Genomic DNA, 19,111 nt, shown 5'->3' on the forward strand with positions numbered 1-19,111 from the left:
AATGATAGAAAATGGGGATTCCCTATTTGAAAAACAGAAAACTTGACTGATTTTCCTATGTGACTAAATTTACACTTCATTTAATGGCAAATTGGAAGTCGATATGCAGTTTCTAAATATTGTTCTACATTGTGCTGTAAAAATTGCCACCATGAAACAGAATGAATTTGACATACGCATAAAGAGACAGGATTTTTCTTCAAAACTGCATCAACAGCGTGATTATTGGACACATTTTTAAATATTGAAAAATATTAACGCACGCTGTCTACAGTACATGTACATCTTAACGCACGCTGTCTACAGTACATGTACATCTTTCAAAATGATGTGTGAGGTGCACTTGCCATTTATTGTGCTTTTTTATCGTTCTAACTTTTCTCTTGCAATATGGCGACAGTGACCTTGGATGTAAAAAAAAGTTTACTCACAGGTCGCCAGCCTATGTTAGGAAAAAACTATGCATGAAATAAACGTAAAATGTGAAAATGTGAAATGTTTTGTTGCTATAACAATTAAGGTGGACATACCTGTCGTATAAATAAAGTTATCTACTTAGCATTCTCTATATAGGGAATAATCGCGAGTTTCTGCAACACCCTCTTTCTGAGATACGTAAGGTGACAAGTAATAAAGTATGTACGGTGGGAATCGAAAATTAATGGACCCTTTTCTCTCGTGTTGTTTGCTTGATATCATAACACTGATTTTGCAAGATTACTAAATTTTATGACTTTCTCAATTTTAATGTATTTAAATAGACAGTTTTCTTTTATATTTCTTTTTAGTTTAACCTAATCTTTGGACTTTTTTGAGGGGGGGGGGGGGGCACAAACTGTAATTCAAATGATATGCATAAAGAAGATGGGCGTTCTTGGCGAGCGATCTGCAGAAATCATGTGTACGAAACATTTATGGTCTAAATGTCCACGATTTGGTCGGCTGACCAGAAGTGCACAGACTTTGCAAAGTTACGCATACAGGAAAATGTTTAGATCTACATTGAAATAGCTTGCATATTTGAAATATTTTAGTCCACTTATCTTAATAGATAACACAGTAACTCTTCACGTAAGTAATAAACATCTAACAAGATACATGAAATAGGTTATTATATATGAAATGAAGTTCCAGTAGGTTTGAAATATTGCTTTCGCTCCCTGTGCAACTGAACCAAAATTTATCTCTTTAAAAACTTTTATAAATCAGTAAATATACGAGAGTTGTCCGTAAAGTTCGTGGACAAGCTAAAATTTAAATAAAAGTTGCGTAATTCAACTGATAAACAACTTGAATGTTTGTATAAAAAAGAATAAAAATAAAATGTTTCTTATGACAATCGAACCAAAAACTTCTCAAGTCCGTAGTGCGCTGGACTGGTAACGCATATAATTGAGTTATCATCGCAACACAAAATATTGAAATTTAAAATGACAAAGAAGCATAGCATTTACACATTGTTTGTTTGTTGTTGTTGTTGTTGTTGTTTTTTTTTTTTTGTTTTTTTTTTGTTTGTTTGTTTGTTTGTTTGTTTGTTTTTTGAAAAAATCCTTTTTTATAGTCTCCGGGTCTTATCTCCATGTTTTCAAATGTTTGTTTCTTTGAATACAAATGCACAAAAAATGTCTTTTTAGGATCGTGGAGAGATGACCTACTCTCCACATTTGGTTTTCATCATCAATCTTTCGTCTTGAAAGGGATCATACCGCGCTCAAAACGATATTACGTGATCTCTTTCTCATGTCTCTGTGAGGTCAGAACGCATCTTACTTTGCCATTTTCTGAACATATCTTTCGAATTATTTCTATGTCAGATGCATAAGCAGTGGTCAATTATCGTCTGATTTTCAATCCTGCTGATCAAAACAGGAAACTCTTTTAAGCTTTAACATTCAGTACATCGAGTTCTGTGTAGTGGGATAACCTACATTCCTAGTTCGAATTCCTTATGGGTTGTGCTGCTTTTCCTGCTCCATATTCTTCTAACAATTTATCAACTTATTCATCAGAAACGATATTCTCATATGAACATAACGGAACAAAATCAAATAAAAAGTCTAACCTTTGTAAAGAATATTTAAAATCATTTCTAATAAGCAAACTTCATTATTTCATAATTTATTTTCTATACATTTTTCTTTCTCTCAATAACTATATGATATCAACATGATGATACAGAGTAATATGTAAGGCACGTGAGATCAGTGAATTTTCCGAATCCCTCAGGATGTCTTCACTGGAGTTACATTGAACAGCTTAGCCATGTCATTCTTTAAAAAGAAAAAAAGGGAAAGAAAATTAGATGCATGAATGTAAACGTTGAAAGTATGCAGAATTTCACAAAATATATACACATGTAAGCAAGATTTCATTATTTACACCATTTATGTCTATTATATGCAGAGATCAAAGTACATGCCCATTTAATTACTGTATACAGGGAAAATTTCGCCCCGTTTTATTTTCGTCTCTTTCGCCCTACTCTCAGGTGGGCGAAATGACACGGGGCGAAAATAACCCTGTATACAGTATTTTCAAAGGTATTAAAGAAATAAAAGTCCCTCTACCATGAATGTAATCTGGTTAGGATGGTAGGGAATCCCCCCTAGTTTGTCACATAGCTTCATGTGTTCCTTCTCTGGGTCTCCGGGGACTAATACAGGTTTGTCAGGGCCATCCACCTACATACAAAGACAACGAAAAGATCAAAAATACATAAAAAATACAGAAGTTTAACTTTTCGTCAACATAATCTCTCGCTACTAATTATAAGAAAACTGATTCTGGCTTAAGATTTTAAACGTATACTCTTCCTCTACAGGTATCTCCAAGTTATTCAAAAGTTAACATATTTGAACGATTTTTCATATTTATATTGATATTCACTAGTATATGAATTTTCAAAAAATATAATTTATTTGGGAAAACGAAAGAAATAACTATAACGCGTTTTTTCACTACAGAAATCAATGAAAAACGGAAAATATTTTAAAAACATAAAACATCCCCCACTTACCCTATAAAACAAAAAACCTTTTTTAGGGGTATGTATTGTGAATTGTTATTCAACAATGAATTTAACAATTCATACAAAAGTTTTGTTGTTTCGCGGGGGGGGGGGGGCAAAAACACGGCGAAAATGTTCACTTTATTACTTTTTTACCAATTTCTTATAAGATTTCAACTACGAAATTGTACTTTATCAGTCTTATAAATCAACATAGGGAAAGGCTTAAGGGTCGATCACTTATCAATATCCATGAGTATTTTAAAATCCGGAGGTGTTTTAAACCCTGATTTCAATGGATTAAATTTTCTGACCACCTCCCTTTTTATTAAAAAAAAAAGCGTTGTGATTAAAAGCAATTAACTATTGGTTAAGAATTATTAATATAACTACTTAATGATCTCCGCATTCAAAAATAGTTTAAATGACAAAGCTACCATTAATTTTGAATTGTTTATGTGTAAAGTGTAGGAGGGAATATATAGTTACCGTGCCTAATGCTTTTTAGAACATGTATTGCAGTGATAAGTTCTAGAAAATTTCTTGCTCTAAAATTCACCTGTATTTTTTTTCCAAAGATATGCAAACGATGATCTATTTAGCAGTTACTTGCATTCAACATAACTATCCAATTAGTGTTTCAGCACTTTAATATTTATAATATTTACGGGGAAATTAAAATACTTGATGCATTCAATTTTTATTAAATTATAACAATTATTAAAGCAATGCAATGCAAAAAAATGAACTTGATTGGCAGCTATACAAGAAATCTGAAATCATGAACTTTTTAGGTGTCTTACAGATTCCAGCTGCCTGCAGATATTATTCAGCTCACTCATTCTGTCCTCAAAGTCATCAGTAAAAGCTTTAGGATCCAGCACAATAAAACATTGTCCCTACAATATTAAACTTGTAATCATTACAACTATAACTTCTTATAATGTAACTACCGGAGAAATTCACTTTAAATATGAATTTTCTGGCTCCTGGGTCAGGGGTTCTGGTATTAGGGTGGGGCTGTGTTTAATCTATAGAGAAAATGAATTGTTTCTTTAAATATTTTCTTTTCTGCTCTTTTCTGCTCCTGGGCATTTCAGAGGCAAACAAAGTACAACATTATAATGACCAAGAGTATTTTTATCAGATTTGTGAAATTCTGGACCACTTGTTCAAGTGTTCTGGTTCAATCGAATGGTGATAGTGACAAATGGGAGCAAGTACTGGCAAGTACTAGTAAATAAATCTACTACATTTTTGATCCCTGGTCATCCTATTTTTTTGCTTTTGAGCAACATAGCTTCATATATCAGTTTATTTAAGGAATGTTTTTAAGTTTTGTGTGAGTTATTGGTGTGTAAATCACACAGACTTGCACGTAGGCATATTTTTTCATGAAGCGCGCTTCATGAAAAAATATGCCTACGTGCAAGTCTGTGTGATTTACACACCAATAATTCACACTAAACTTAAAAACATTCCTTATATTTACATTTTAATGCTTAAATGCACCACAAATATACTCAGTGTTTGAATTTCTCGCTGTCCTATATCGTCATATTTTATTAACGTCTCTGTAGCGTCATTGTGACGTCTCTTTAGTTCGAGTTTCGTCATGTATATTTCTACGCGTTTATATTTCTACAGCATAAACTATATTGATATTCTTTTCATACTTCTTTTGTGTGATAATGATTTCCATGTTTTTACTTAAAATACTGTTCATTGACAGTACTGCAGTTGTTACTAGAATGTGAAATTAGTACTGAAATGTAAATTTGTACCTTACAAACTGAAACTGCATTAATTTAAAGAAAGAAAATTTTTACTTTAGGAATTCAAAGAATTTTTCATTTGAAATCTTTACCTTTAAATAGGGTACATGCATGGTACTATTTTTTCACTATTAACATATTTCCAAGAAAGAACAGGAACTCTAAGCCAACAACATGAACCTAACAGGGAAACAATTGGATTAATCTTTATTGGTGTAGTATCTTTATTGGCGTATACATTGCATATATTGCCACAAAACTATAATATTAGTTTTATAATATAAACATTGGTCAATAGGTGTTACACAGGTGCTTTATAATATAACTTAAAATATAACTTAACAATGCATTTTTGCTACATTCCAATGCAGAGTAAATTCTATTTAAACTGTGCAATCAAGACTCCATAATGATATTATTTTTCATAACAAAACATTGCATAAAGTTGTGATATACTTCATTCAACACTGATTAACCCTTCCATCGCAAAAAACCGGATAGCTAAAAGATACAGAACAACAGATAAACAGACAAAGAAAAGAGAAAACATCATACCATACGATTATGGTAGAGAAATATGTATTAAAATACTCCGTTTACCAGATTAGCGACTCTCGTTGCTCCTTTCCACTGACGTATATGTGGACCAAAGGCCCCACCGCTGAGTATCCCTGTCAGAACCTCCACCATCATGGACAATCCGTAACCCTTATATCCACCTGTCATGGCAGAAAGACGTTATTCAACAAACACTTGTTCATACATGAAAATGTTTAATTTAGGTGAAATATATGTGAAGCATATCAAAATTATTATTACAAAAAAAAAGAAAACTAAAGAACACCAAATGTCATTAATTATACATGTACATTACTTACTGCTTTCTTCTTTTCCTCCAAGAGGTAACAGGCCTTTGATTTTCTTAGGGTCGTACGTTTCCTGTTCCAAAAAATGCATATAAACCACTAAAGTCACCATAAATTTCAAGCATTTTTTTACTCACGTTTCAAAAATATTCAAGTTTCTTACTCTAAGGAAATTTAAGGGAATTGCTTACGTTTCCATCGGCATCAACCGCCCACCCTGGTGGAAGCGGGAGATTCTTCCTGTCTTGAATCTCGATCTACATATAAGCCACATATATACAGAATGAAACAAAAATGTTCATGCATTAAGAACATACATGTATTGATTTGTTATAATGTCACAATATTCTTACCACAGACGTGATATCGTTCTTTTACATTTGGTTTTTAGCATCTGCGTTACCTTTCCTAGCGCTACGCTAGAGGTAGCCATATCCAACACAAAGCTGTCGCCATCTTTAGCCGGTGCAGCCACACTTATAGGATTTGTCCCGAGAATTTGCTGAAAAACTAAAACTTGTTTTATTGTCGATTGGAAATATGTGAAAGAACCAAAATTATTATCATTACATTGTATTGTAAGATAATATATAGAAGGATATGTTCAGAAATTTGAAAACAGGTTTAAAAGATGTACAAAGAAGCAGATTGATTTTCTGCTGCTGGAAATTTCAACACATTTAGATAAGTAAAAATTATAGAATACTAGTACTTAAGTGAACTATGTAAACATATTTAAATGTATATCAATGCGTAAGTACGTATATAAAAATATATTTGATATGAAATATATACCTCTTTTGATCTCGTTGGGTTAAGAACTGGTGAGGTATTAGTGAAAGACATTCCCTGGAACAAAAACTGATGTTACGGATAGCATCACTGAAGTCACAATTGTCATTCTACATCTAAGACAGACCTCTACAAAATTTCAACTGTAAATTAAACTGTTTAAATTACATATTGCTTTTAATAAGTCCATCTTTCTGTTGAATATTCTTACTATAAGACCGTGTTCTAGAGCTCTTAAAGAATACCACCCGGCTATCCCAAAATGGTTTGAACCTGGAAGTAAAAGGAACAATGGATTTGGAGAAAATCTTCCGATTAATAATTTTTCATTTACATATTTCGTGGTATATTGTAATGTGGAACTAATCCGATGCACGAAACTAATAATTTCTTGACGGATCAACTGATGAATGATCGAGAAATAATAACGGTACCTCGAACTGTGACCATTCCGATCCCTGCCTCTTTTGCCTTTTTGATAGCCAGATCCACAGCGAACTTCCCGACAACTGGACCTATTCCGAAAAAAAATATTAAAGATAAGGTAATTGGACAAATAGCTTACTTACTGATCTAATGCTACAATTAGCTTTCAAGTGATAAGGCATCATAAATGCAAAACCAACCCAACAAATTATTCCCGTCCACCAGGGCAGTGGCGACTGTTTGCTTGACGATTTCCGGGGAAGCCCCACCTCCTCTACATATTCCTGATTTTAGTTCACTTGAATACATATCTAAAATTATAAATTTAATTATACATATGCACTATGACGTTATAATTGCATAATTTGATTAAATTATAATAAATATTCTCTAAAAGTATGATATAAGCAAAAATATTACTCATTTCACTTGGGTACTCACCATTTTGATCTTTGGGTTGGAAGAGAGGGATTTTTTTTAATTTTCCAAATTAAAACTGATATTGATATAAGCAAAAATATTACTCATTTCACTTGGGTACTCACCATTTTGATCTTTGGGTTGGAAGAGAGGGATTTTTTTTAATTTTCCAAATTAAAACTATTAGAATGACATAAATTAATTTTTTCCCAACTAAAACTGAAGGAAAGAAAACATGCAAAATAAAATTAAATTGGGCAGAGAAATTATAAATAGCTATTAATATAATAATCTAAATAAGTGACATAGTCCAAAGTTAAATACAATCACCTTCATTCACGTGAGTCACAGTGCACATTTTTAAATGTCATTTCATCTTTAAATCCTTGATTCCTTCTTCCCTTTATGCTTTTTTAAACAGTTTATACAAATGGTAATATACACATTCTAGCCAGTGTAATTTTAACAAAACTAGCATCCTCTCTCTCTCTCTCTCTCTCTCTCTCTCTCTCTCTCTCTCATATGCAATTGCACATATTTGAATAACATTAAAACTGATCGAAGATACTCAATTTCTTAATGTTTTGCTGACTGGTGAAAATGTTTTACTATTTAAATTTACTTACTGAAAGTAATGAATAATATATTTTTATTCAATAGTGTGCCATTAATAATTGTTATATACAATATTTATATACATAGGAATCATGCACTTCATTATTTTGTGACCGTAAACGGTAGTGGTGTTTTCTTGGAACCCCCACATATGGAAGTGTCTGTTGTTAGTCACAAGGTATAATTGATTTGTCTTAGGTAGTAAGTCATAATGACCAGACTATCTGAATTTTCCAGCTTGGTTAACTACACACGCTCACCAATCAGTCACACAAATTTCAGTATTTCAGTTAATATATTTTTTTCAATTTCCTGAACACAGAGGTTTTCCCACATCTTCAAACTGGATTGTTTGCTTCTCTTTGAAGTCTGAAAAGACTTTGAACAGTATTTCTTTATCATCACTGCACATGAAAAAACCAGACGATCACCAGAGGAGGTGACAGAGTCTTGAGATGTTTCGACTCAAAACTTTTTTTAACCTCTAGGAAACATTTTTTTTAATTCATTCCAAAGTTTTCTCATCCCATTAATAACTATTTCAACTTAATATTCACAAGTGTTTTTGAAAAAAAAAATTTCCCTACCTAACTACCCATTTTTTTTTTTTTTTTTATCTTGAGTGGGGAGAGGGAACGCAAACATCTTTTTAAATATGGCCTGAAAACCTATATTTTAAAATACACATTTCTCCCATTTACGAAGGTTGATCCAAAAATAATGTCACAATTGGCACACTGCTCTAAAATCTTTAATAATCAAAAGTTTTCACCAAGTTTATATACTAATACCTCTAACTATTTTGATTTTTTTCTTAAAATTTCATTAAGCTATATGCAATACTTTATGAAATTTTAAAATAAACACAACCTTGGGTCTCGTCTATCGCTGCACAGCAAGAATGTATGGGTGTCATTATGACGTTTCTCGATCTGACACTTTTCAAATTTGATGATCAATACATAAGATTTATGCAAAAGGGAATGAATTTAGAAATAACATTTGGACAAAGTTCAAAACAATTTGATACTACAATTAACTCAAAACAAGACAGTTTATGGCAAAATGGCAGTAAAAATTATTGAAAAGAAAGCACACGAGGGCTAGGTTAAAAAGACATGCGGACCGCGGATGAACTGAAAATGAGTTCCGAAAGTTACGTCATAACGACGTCGGTAACATTCTTGCCATGCGACGTTTGACAAAACCTAACGTTGTGTTTATCTTAATATTTTAAAATGCATTTTGTACAATTGAATGAAATTTTAAGGCAAAAATTAAAATAGATAGGGATAGTATGCAAAATTTTGTTGATAACACTCAATTATTTAAGATTTAATAGCAGCTGTGACATTACTCTTGAATCAACCCTCGTAACAGTATCTTAGGATTTTTTTTTTCGGGGGGGGGGGGGGGGTCATTGCCGTCGTAAACCTCTTAGTTACAAAATACATTTACCCTTCCACAGGCGACTGAATGACATAAATTAAATTAATTCCTTTCTGACTATTCTGAACATTCTCTGAATGTTGAAAATCGAAGTTACAAGACCTTCCCCAGAAGAGAACATAAGTACTCATTTTGTAACATGCAGGAAATAGAAGATGATTTTCATTTTGTTTTGATATGTCCGCAATTTTTTTATTTATGTATAAACTACAAAGCCTTTTTATTTGAAAAAGAAAAGCCTTCCTTTTTCAAACTTATACCACTTTTTAGTTTGCATAACTTTAAAACTATTCAGAAGCTTCAAGTTGTCAACTTGTATTGATCGAAATCTACAAAACAGACAAATACCAATATATACATGTATGTTAAATGTCATTAATGATGTCTCACTTTTTGGTTTATTATTTGTTTGTGTCTGTCCCAAATTTCCTATAATTCATATGTTTACATTTTGCAGTATTTTTGAATCCTCTGCCATTTGCCTGTATTGCTTGTATATAGAGCCACATGGCTCCTTTGGTCAACAATAAACAATAAGATCGAAGGTTCGTTTTACTGATCCCTTGAGACAATCCAAAAGTAGCGTAATTATGTTACATAACTGTATATCTTTCCTTAAACTCTCTCTCTCTCTCTCTCTCTCTCTCTCTCTCTAAGACATAAAATGAAAGTAAAAGTAGATCAAAAAGTAAACAATAAACACATTACCAAGTCTGTTCATGCCATGACTGTAATGACCTCGATAATCAGCTGTGACGAGAAGATCCGCCAAATCGGCTGCATGGTTTGGATCCGCTCCAGCAGCTGTGATGCACCGCACCACAAATTCATGGAGCTCTTGCTTCGACACTAGTATATCCCCCTCTGTCGCCATTTCGGGTCAAAATTAAGCGTTATTATTTGGATAAGAATGTTGGAGTTATCTCGCTTCGTGCAGGTTAAAATCGACATGATTTAGGGGACCCAGCCCCCCCCCCCTTTTTGTGACCAAAATTATACATAAGATTGAAAAATCATTTTGCTGTTGGATGTTGTTGTTATTGTGGGACATTGCATTAATTATACTTAAAATATAGCTTAAATGTCAAATAACTGTTTCATAAAACCCTTAAAACCTGAAGGCTTCCGGGGGCCTCGTCCCTGGGCCCCCACTCTAGACCCCCAACTTGTTTGGCCCTCGCTTTTGAAGTTTTATTGATCCGCCACTGACTCTTTAAAAAGAAATGCATTTTCTTTTATATCTTAAACATCACTTCAGGCACGTAGCATCGCGGGGAAGGGGGTGGGGGGTGGGGTGGGGGGCTGCCCACCGGGACTGCCCACTTTTTTTTCCCAACATGAAACCTTTGAAATCTCTCTCTCTCTCTCTCTCTCTCTCTCTCTCTCTCTCTCTCTCTCTCTCTCTCTCTCTCTCTCTCTCTCTCTCTCTCTCTCTCTCTCTCTCTCTCTGATATATCAATTAATACTGAGTTTATTCAGATTGATAGATTTTTTAATTCTCGAAATAAAGAACAAACTTTCGAAGGAAATTGCAAACCAATTTAGATTCAAATCGTGATCCACAGATATATATATGTTCATAGGACTAAGTGTCAATTTAAACTTTAAAGCTTTTCAAAATAAGATGTTTAAAGTATTTTCCATAGCCTTGGTTTTGCTGCATATAGGACTATATCGAGATGTCAACGTGTCCGATTAAAACAAAAACAGACTTTTTTTTAGACAAGATGGAAGTCTTCAAATAGTTAATCATGGCAGTTAATTGATTTGAATGAGAAAGAAAATTATTTTGGTATAAGCAACAACATACTCAAGTATAAATTCATTGCAAATGAGTTCCAAAGTTACGTCCCAGACACTCTCTCACAGGTCAGTAACCTTGTTCCAATCTCTTACGTTTTATAACCTTTTCTTTAAAAAAACAAACGTACACACATGCAGGGCTAAAGTGAGTTGCCTTGATTACAGATACATGCATGTGAACACATTTCAGCACCTATTTCCAGGATGTTGGACCACAATAAAATTCAATTCTTTACATAAGAAATAGTAGATACATGAAGGAAATTTCTCAGAAAATCTTATTCTTAGCAGCAAGGATCAAAGGCACTTGGCATCGGCCCCCTCCCATTCTCATTTTTTTTTTGCTCACCTGAGCCGAAGGCTCAAGTGAGCTTTCCTGATCAAAATTTGTCCGTTGTCTGTCGTCGTCGTTAACTTTTCACAATTTCATCTTCTTCTCCAGAACCACTGGGCCAATTTCAACCAAACTTGGCACAGAGTATTCTTGGGTGAAAGGGATTCAAATTTAAATGAAGGACCACGCCCTCTTCCAAGGGGGGATAATAACAAACCAGGGAAAAATTAATGGCATCTTTTAAAAATCTTCTTCTCAAGAACCAATGGGCCAGGAAAGATGAAACTAATGTGGAATTATCGTCAGGTAGTGTAGATTCAATTTGTTCAAATCATGACCCTTGGGGGTAGGATGGGGCCACAATGGACGATCAAAGTTTTACATAAGAATATATAGGAAAAATCTTTAAAAACCTTCTCCTCAAGAACAACAAAGCCATGATTGGTCATATTTATGTGAAAGCATCCTCAGATGATGTAGATTCAAATTTTGTTCAAATAATGACCCCCGGGGGTAGGGTGGGGCCACAATGGGCGGTCAACGTTTAACATAGGAGTATATAGGAAAAATCTTCAAAAATCTTCTTCTCAAGAACAGCAAAGCCATGATTGGTCATATTTATATGAAAGCATCCTCAGGTAGCGTAGATTCAAGTTTGATCAATTCATGACCCCTGGGGGTAGAGTGGGTCTACAATGAATTTTAAACTTGTTGGAAAAGAAGCCACAGTTAGTCAAAGAAATATGTAAGCATCCTTAGTGTAGATTCAATTTTGTTCAAATCATCCCCCCTGTAGGGGTAGGTCGGGACCACTTATGCATGTGAGCTTTTCAATACTGAACTGATTTTTGCTTTTTTCCTAGCCACAGTGCTCAGGTGAGCGATGTGGCCCATGGGCCTCTTGTCTTTTCAAGTCTTCGACTTTGACACACTTTTAACTATTTCTATTTCATGCATTCTAATACGCATTATATTTTATCGATAATATAACCTTTTCGACTCTGTAAGCTGCTTTTAAATACACGTATCTCGTTTTCACACTGTTGCGATTATATATTTTAATTTTATAGATAACTCTGTAACATCTCGTAACATCAAACAAATGCTTGAAAAAATAAAAACTCTTTTGACGAGTAAAATATGTTTAATCCAAAAATGTTTAATCTAATATAAAATGTCTCTATGATGCAAGCAACTTTTCATACGAAACCAAAATACTTTAATATTCCGTAAATCATTCCTGTTCCTTTGTCCGTTAGAACCTGAAAAAGTTATATATTCTTCTGTAAATAAAACCAATAAATGTATGTCAGAAAAAATAAACAATAATCTTTATTCTCTGTATCAAAACTGTACCTTTAAGGCACTGAACAGCGGTCTCCTTCCCCAGGATAAAGCTGTCACCGTATCTTCTTTTTTCGTTACATTCTGAATTATAAAAGAGAAGTTTGAAGCTAACAAGATTAAAATTTGGAACTCAATACTATATATATATATATATATATATATATATATATATATATATATATATATATATATATATATATATATATATATATATATATATATATAGCGGTATACTAGTATATGATCTGCAGAACTTTACGATCAAGGATAAATATATGTATTAAATAAAGCAAACTATAGCTACACCATCTATAGCAATGTCAAACGTAAATATTAGTGTGTCCTTACCAGTAGTTGATTGTGGACATTCATCAGCAAACCTCTATGTATTTGCTTGGCCTCAATCCTTTTCTACAAGAGAAAAACCACACAGTCGCTATTATTAATTTTCAAAAACTGCTTTGAGTATTTTGCGTACATTTATCGAGAGATTCGTTTTCTTACCAGTAGTTGTTCATGTGCAGCGCTGAGCAGTTTTTCAGTCTCACGTTTTGTTTCAACCTTTCTCTGCAAGAGAAAAGCAACAAAGCTTGATTATAAGCTTATTTTCTGCTCTCTCTTTTCTGAAAATATTTATAAACAGGTCGTCTATTTCTTACCAGTAGTAATTCATGTTTGTCCTTCAATATTTTTTGATGGTCTCTTTTTGCTTTTGGTTCCTTTTTGGCATTGAAGAATTCCTGTAATTGAACAAATGAGACTTAATTCTATTGAAAAAACCGGTTTCATTACAAAATTGTTTGTTTATAACTTTCTTAACATAATTTTTATATCCATATTATTCTATACGCTTACTAGCAATTCCTTGTGGAGTTGGTTTAATCCCAAGGAATGAATTTTCCTGTCTTCGATTTCTCTCTACGATAAACAACAACACATTTTGTCTTTTGGGACGTTGAACAACATACAAACAAACATTTTGTCTTTTTAAAAAGCTCACCAGTTCATAAACAGAACGGGAGACTGTTTTGAACTAAATGTGTGAATTTCTTTTCTTACCAGTCGTTTGGCGTGGTTCCGTTTCAGTATTTTTTGTGGGTCACGTGTTTTTATTACTTCAACTTTCGTCTGCAAATAAATTTAATTTTCTTAATTTGATGATCACCATTGAAAGATAAATAGTGTAAATTAAAAAAAAAAATGTTTATAATGTATATTGCTTTTGCTATTATTTCTATTAAGATACCTCTTTTTGCTTCTCTGCCTCTTCCATCACCTCCGCCCAGCTGTATTCAAATTTCAATACTTTCATCTTTTCATCCTAGAAAAAGATAAGATAGAAATATTTTGGAGGAACTGTGGCAGTATCAATTGATTACAAGTTGTTTTTCCCCTTAAATCCTCAAAAGATCCTCGGAACGTGAAAGCAACTACTGTATGATGTACTTACAAAAGCAAACTTGGGAGTAATTGGAACATTGATTTAGATCCAGTACTTTTTTGATAATATTCTACAGATTATTTAAATCTTAATGTTAATTATTTTGAAAATCGTATATGAAATACAAAATGTATCTTATAAAGATATGAAACAATAGGAGGGAGGAGGGAGTTTTTTCGTGAATGATTTTCGATTCAACATGCATAAAAATAAAATAAAATAAATATATGTTAATAAGTAAAAAAAATTAATACGAGTATATTAAAAAAAACTTACTACATTCTTCGCTGCCTCCTCGCCAAAAGCTAGCACTTCCCCGTAATCTATTTTAAATGCCATTCTGAAATCTACAAGAAAGATGAAATTTCGAAAGTAATTGCTGTTTTATTGTCAATAAACACAATAATTTATTATAAAATATGGATATGAGGCAGAACCTTGTTACACATAGATGAAAACCACTGCTTTTTTTCAAAATTTACCTTGCATTGTTTCAAAACGCTTAATGCCATATTGTCACATATTATTTTAAGAATATCAATTTAATTTTTTTTTTCTTAGCACTTGTATTATTGTAGTCAAGAATTATTTGCTGTGTTCTAGAGTTGTTTATTATATTTGTCTTAACAATAGCATTGATACCATAGTCTTCCCTGTGGATGCAGATTTAATGATGAGGTTCATTTACATAATTATATGTAGGGTTTGGTTCCTTGGTGCTAATACTTAAACACTAAATTTCAGCTTTACTAGCAGACCCCCACTCCAGGCATGCATATTCGTGTAGTCAAAGCTCGACCGATTAAGCTTAGTTTTGTTCAATATTCGACATTATTTAACTGTAAGCAATTGCTACATACTTCACATTTGTAATACTCACATTGTACGCCTTTCTTTTGTTTGGTTGCAAAGCAATTGATACTGTGATGTCATTAGGTCATCGTCAAAGACCCTTGAGACGTCACAATATTATGACGTTACGAAGAATATTTACCTAGGCCTACATAAATTCAGGATCAAACACAAGTGATTTTATCTATTAAAACTTCGTTATTCAATAACCCCGAATCCCCAGTATATGTTCGTTTTTAAGATGCAGTTTTTGAGAATAAATTAACAGAAGTCAATATGACGTACATAAATTATTTCTGTTTGGCTTAGCTTATGAAAACTTACCTTCCACTCCTCTCCTTTTGTTGTAAAGCAAATGTATTATGACGTCATTGCGTCGTCTTCTAATTCTTTTGGAGTGTCACAGTGTCATATGACGTCGCAATGATCATTCCATTCTGAAGGAGGAGGGGTGCTGGTAAATTTAATTTTGTCCAGTTAGATAACTAAGCATTTATTTCCCTTGCAGGACAAAGTAAATATAATATGATGTGGGAAAAAAAACAGGTTGATAATTTTCTTGCAAGCAATAAAAAGGGAATGGATTTAATTTTGTCCCGTTTCTTGGCATCTCTCTCTCTCTCTCTCTCTCTCTCTCTCTCTCTCTCTCTCTCTCTCAGTATTACTCATCCCTTTCTCTGTAAACACAACCTATTAATGCTTTGATAATTTCTTTGTAAGAGTATACATTTTTTACGAGTTGGTGGTATCAACTCATGTGACTTACAAGTAAGGAATTCCCCAATGTATCGAAACTGATCACATTTTCGTTTGAGTATTTTGCGTACAAGTTCCTATATGATATTGGATTATTTACAATTTTCATAATCTACAGAACAAGAATATGTTTCCTGATATGCTTTGAAGTGTTTATAAACTTAAACATTTATTATCAATTTTATTGGAATTTGTGTCTATCCGCGAGAGAAAATAGTGTTAGGGACATATGAGGTCTACAAAAGTTACATGTCATGCAAACAAAGTTTTGATTTACAAATCAATAAATTTTTTAAATAAAAAGAAGTATTTTGAAAACAGATTTTTAAAGAAAATTCACAAAATTGAACATTGTACAAACCAGGTTATTTTTACAAGATTGATGTGGTGGTGGTATATAAATAAACTAATATTCTTGCGCTGTTATGCTAATGAACAGAGCAGTTTTCCCGCGTTATTGATGAATCGTTCAACACAGAGAACACAGCATATGTTTGTAAACAAAGCGAGGAGTTTGCAGTAAAGAAGATCGAAATAAACCAATTACTAATCTCAAACGGAAGAAATGAGCTGTACTAGTTGAAAAAACAATTTTGAAATAAAAGTTCTTATTTCTTGTGCAATCAATAAAAGATTTCTATTTCTTGAAGGGTTAGATTTTTTCAGCCGCGGACAACTTTGTAATCCAATTTCTTTTTCCCTGTTAAAAACACTGTTGAGAATTCCTGTCTTCCACAATCTATATCTGTTTCAAGCTTGAAATACAGCAATGGTCACTTAACATGCCTGTGATTCTATCACATTAATTGTCGGCACTACACTGGAAAGTGGTTTCCTTTAATATGTCCAGCTGTGTTTTCCTATCAGATGCTGACCATGTGATAAAGTGAATTAATAGTTCTGAAGGCAATAAATAAAAACAAAAACAAAAAATTAAGTGGGGTGTTATTGATAAATTAAATGTGAAATACATATTTATAAATGTGAAGAGATTAAGAAATCAAATTAATTCAAGAGTATATAGATCATGTAAATAGTCAATATTATGCCATTGTGATGAATTTAGTCTTCAGTCGAAAAGCCGAAAGAACTGAAATATTACACATGCATACATGTATCAATGGAAGTCAAGTAGTTAAATTTCAAGAAAGGGTAAAGGAGAAATGATATATAAAATGTGCATATCAATAAGTCAAGTACATGTAGTTATATTTATTTCAAGAGTGACTAAACCAAACGAAACCGAAATAAAATAATAAAATGCTCATTTGAGTTAAAAGTCAAGAAATTGAATTTCAAGAGTAGCTAAATCAAGAGAATTAAAATATTTATTCTACATACCAATGATCATAAAAGCCAGGGGGCTGAATATCAAGAGTGACTAAGACAAGAGAATTGAAAAATCATATGTGCATATAAATTTTGAAAGACAAGGAGTTGAATTTCGATAGTAACTAAATCAAGAAAATTGAATTATGTAATACACATATAAATGAAAGTAAAAGATATTAATTTTAAGACTGGCTTAATCTCGAGAATTGGAACATATTGATGTGCATTGAAAATATCAATTTGCTTGTCAATTTAAGAAAGCAGTGAAAATATTCAATGAGCATGTTAACGAAATAATTCAGTTTGCGCTATTTGTAAGTAATAATTCCCTACTTGTAATACTATTGTAGGTTTGACCAATAAGTTTGAGATATGTGTGTTTAAAGTTTTTTTCTTGTTTTTGTCTATTTAAGAGTTGTTTTAGTTCTGTAACATTATTTTACAACAGTTGTGCCATTTTTCCCTATTTGAAATTTCTAGTCCCTTGATATATAATATTTCCGTCAAATGATATTGAGTGCCCAACAACTGTTTCCGGTAGTTTTAATGATGATATTCTGTGCTCTCTGATCATTTCAGTGATGGTATCCTTTAATATTTTGTAAAAATACAAGTTACTTTAAATGGAAGCTACATTGTCATTTTACAAAAAATTCCAAAACTAATTAGTATTACACTGTATTTGTTTTCTATGTTTAAAGGTTCGATTTCTGATAAATTATTATCATTCAAGTAGATATTAAACAAAAATAAAATATACGTCTTAAAAATACATGACAGAAAAAGTGTAATTAAATGATAAAATTTTATTTCTCAAAGAAAACAAAAAGAAAAGATTTTAAAGTGATAGTTTTCATCACTGCACATAATATCACAAAATATAAATATGGATTACAGACCTCAACTCATTTAAACATTATACAAGAGGCCCAAGGGCCTTAACGGTCACCTGAGTATAATACAACAATTTAGAGGATCAATAGAGTATAAAATGAATTGAAAGGTGAAGCTTTGTTGCCCAAAAGCAAGAAAAATAGGGTGATCAGGATCAACAAAATAATTAGTCTAGTGTTCATTCACAGTACATAGATTAGGTTCTAATCTGTTCCCCATTTATCACTCTCACCAGACAGTAGATAAACAAACTTATAATCAGTGCTTCTGTACTCTTTTAATTCCTTGTTGAAATCTCTTACATTGGCCTCTCTTGGTTTTTGATGAACATTTAATAAGACAAGTTATTTTTGTCCCATTTTTATTTATCTGTTACTTGCAAGTCTACCTGATCATTAAAACTATGAAAGAACTTTTTGTATTATACAATAAAAATTCTTGCATAATTCTCTTATTCTATTAACCTTTCAAGTACATTATTTACAGTGATTAATTATCACCAGTAAATGGCAAAGGGGAATAACTCCTTTCAGCAGAATACAAATTAATAGAGCCCTGGCCTGGACCAGAACACTTGATCAAATGGTTCTGATGTTCAAAAATCTGGTAAAAATACCCTTCCTTATTAAAACTTTTACTCTTTTTGCCTCTGATATGCCCAGGTGCAGAGAATATTTTTAAAGCATTAATGCATTTTCACTATATAATAAATAGAGCCCCGCCCTAATATCAGAACCTCTGATCCAGGGGTCATGAAATTCGCAATTTTGGAAGAGGCATCCTTGCTTATCATAACCATGTATTTGTTTAAATAATATCCAGGAGAAGAGAAGAAGATTTTCAAAGAAATAATGCACTTTCACTATATGATCTATATAGCCCCGCCCTAGCACAAGAACCCCTGACCCTGGGGCCATGAATTTCACAATTTTGGTAGAGTCATTCTTTCTTATCATAACTGTGTATCTAATTTGTTTAAATAATACCTAGGAGTAGAAAAGA

General features: G+C 32.6%; 1 protein-coding gene across 2 annotated transcripts in view; it reads right to left on the reverse strand.

Moving 5' to 3' along the window:
* Window positions 1–10,235, reverse strand: part of LOC133184815 (uncharacterized oxidoreductase YjmC-like) — a 16,533-nt gene extending 6,298 nt beyond the window's left edge. The window contains exons 1-12 of one of the 2 annotated variants that reach the window (XM_061319894.1): window positions 10,059–10,235; window positions 7,067–7,177; window positions 6,875–6,955; window positions 6,652–6,713; window positions 6,444–6,497; window positions 6,052–6,150; window positions 5,840–5,905; window positions 5,661–5,721; window positions 5,383–5,501; window positions 3,811–3,906; window positions 2,568–2,681; window positions 2,103–2,270 (exon numbers count right to left, since the gene is read on the reverse strand). In XM_061319894.1, coding sequence (XP_061175878.1) covers window positions 2,223–2,270; window positions 2,568–2,681; window positions 3,811–3,906; window positions 5,383–5,501; window positions 5,661–5,721; window positions 5,840–5,905; window positions 6,052–6,150; window positions 6,444–6,497; window positions 6,652–6,713; window positions 6,875–6,955; window positions 7,067–7,177; window positions 10,059–10,224 — 1,077 coding nt within the window. In that variant the 5' untranslated portion in view covers window positions 10,225–10,235 and the 3' untranslated portion in view covers window positions 2,103–2,222. Of the gene's footprint in view, window positions 1–2,102; window positions 2,271–2,567; window positions 2,682–3,810; window positions 3,907–5,382; window positions 5,502–5,660; window positions 5,722–5,839; window positions 5,906–6,051; window positions 6,151–6,443; window positions 6,498–6,651; window positions 6,714–6,874; window positions 6,956–7,066; window positions 7,178–10,058 lie in introns of those variants that run through there. The other variant, XM_061319895.1, reaches the window with a different exon arrangement.
* Between the last annotated feature and the right edge of the window lie 8,876 nt (window positions 10,236–19,111).

The sequence above is a fragment of the Saccostrea echinata genome, unplaced genomic scaffold, assembly GCF_033153115.1.
Source record: "Saccostrea echinata isolate AGI-Se365-2 ecotype Australia unplaced genomic scaffold, CSIRO_AGI_Sech_v1 ptg000011l, whole genome shotgun sequence".
Taxonomy (NCBI): domain Eukaryota; kingdom Metazoa; phylum Mollusca; class Bivalvia; order Ostreida; family Ostreidae; genus Saccostrea; species Saccostrea echinata.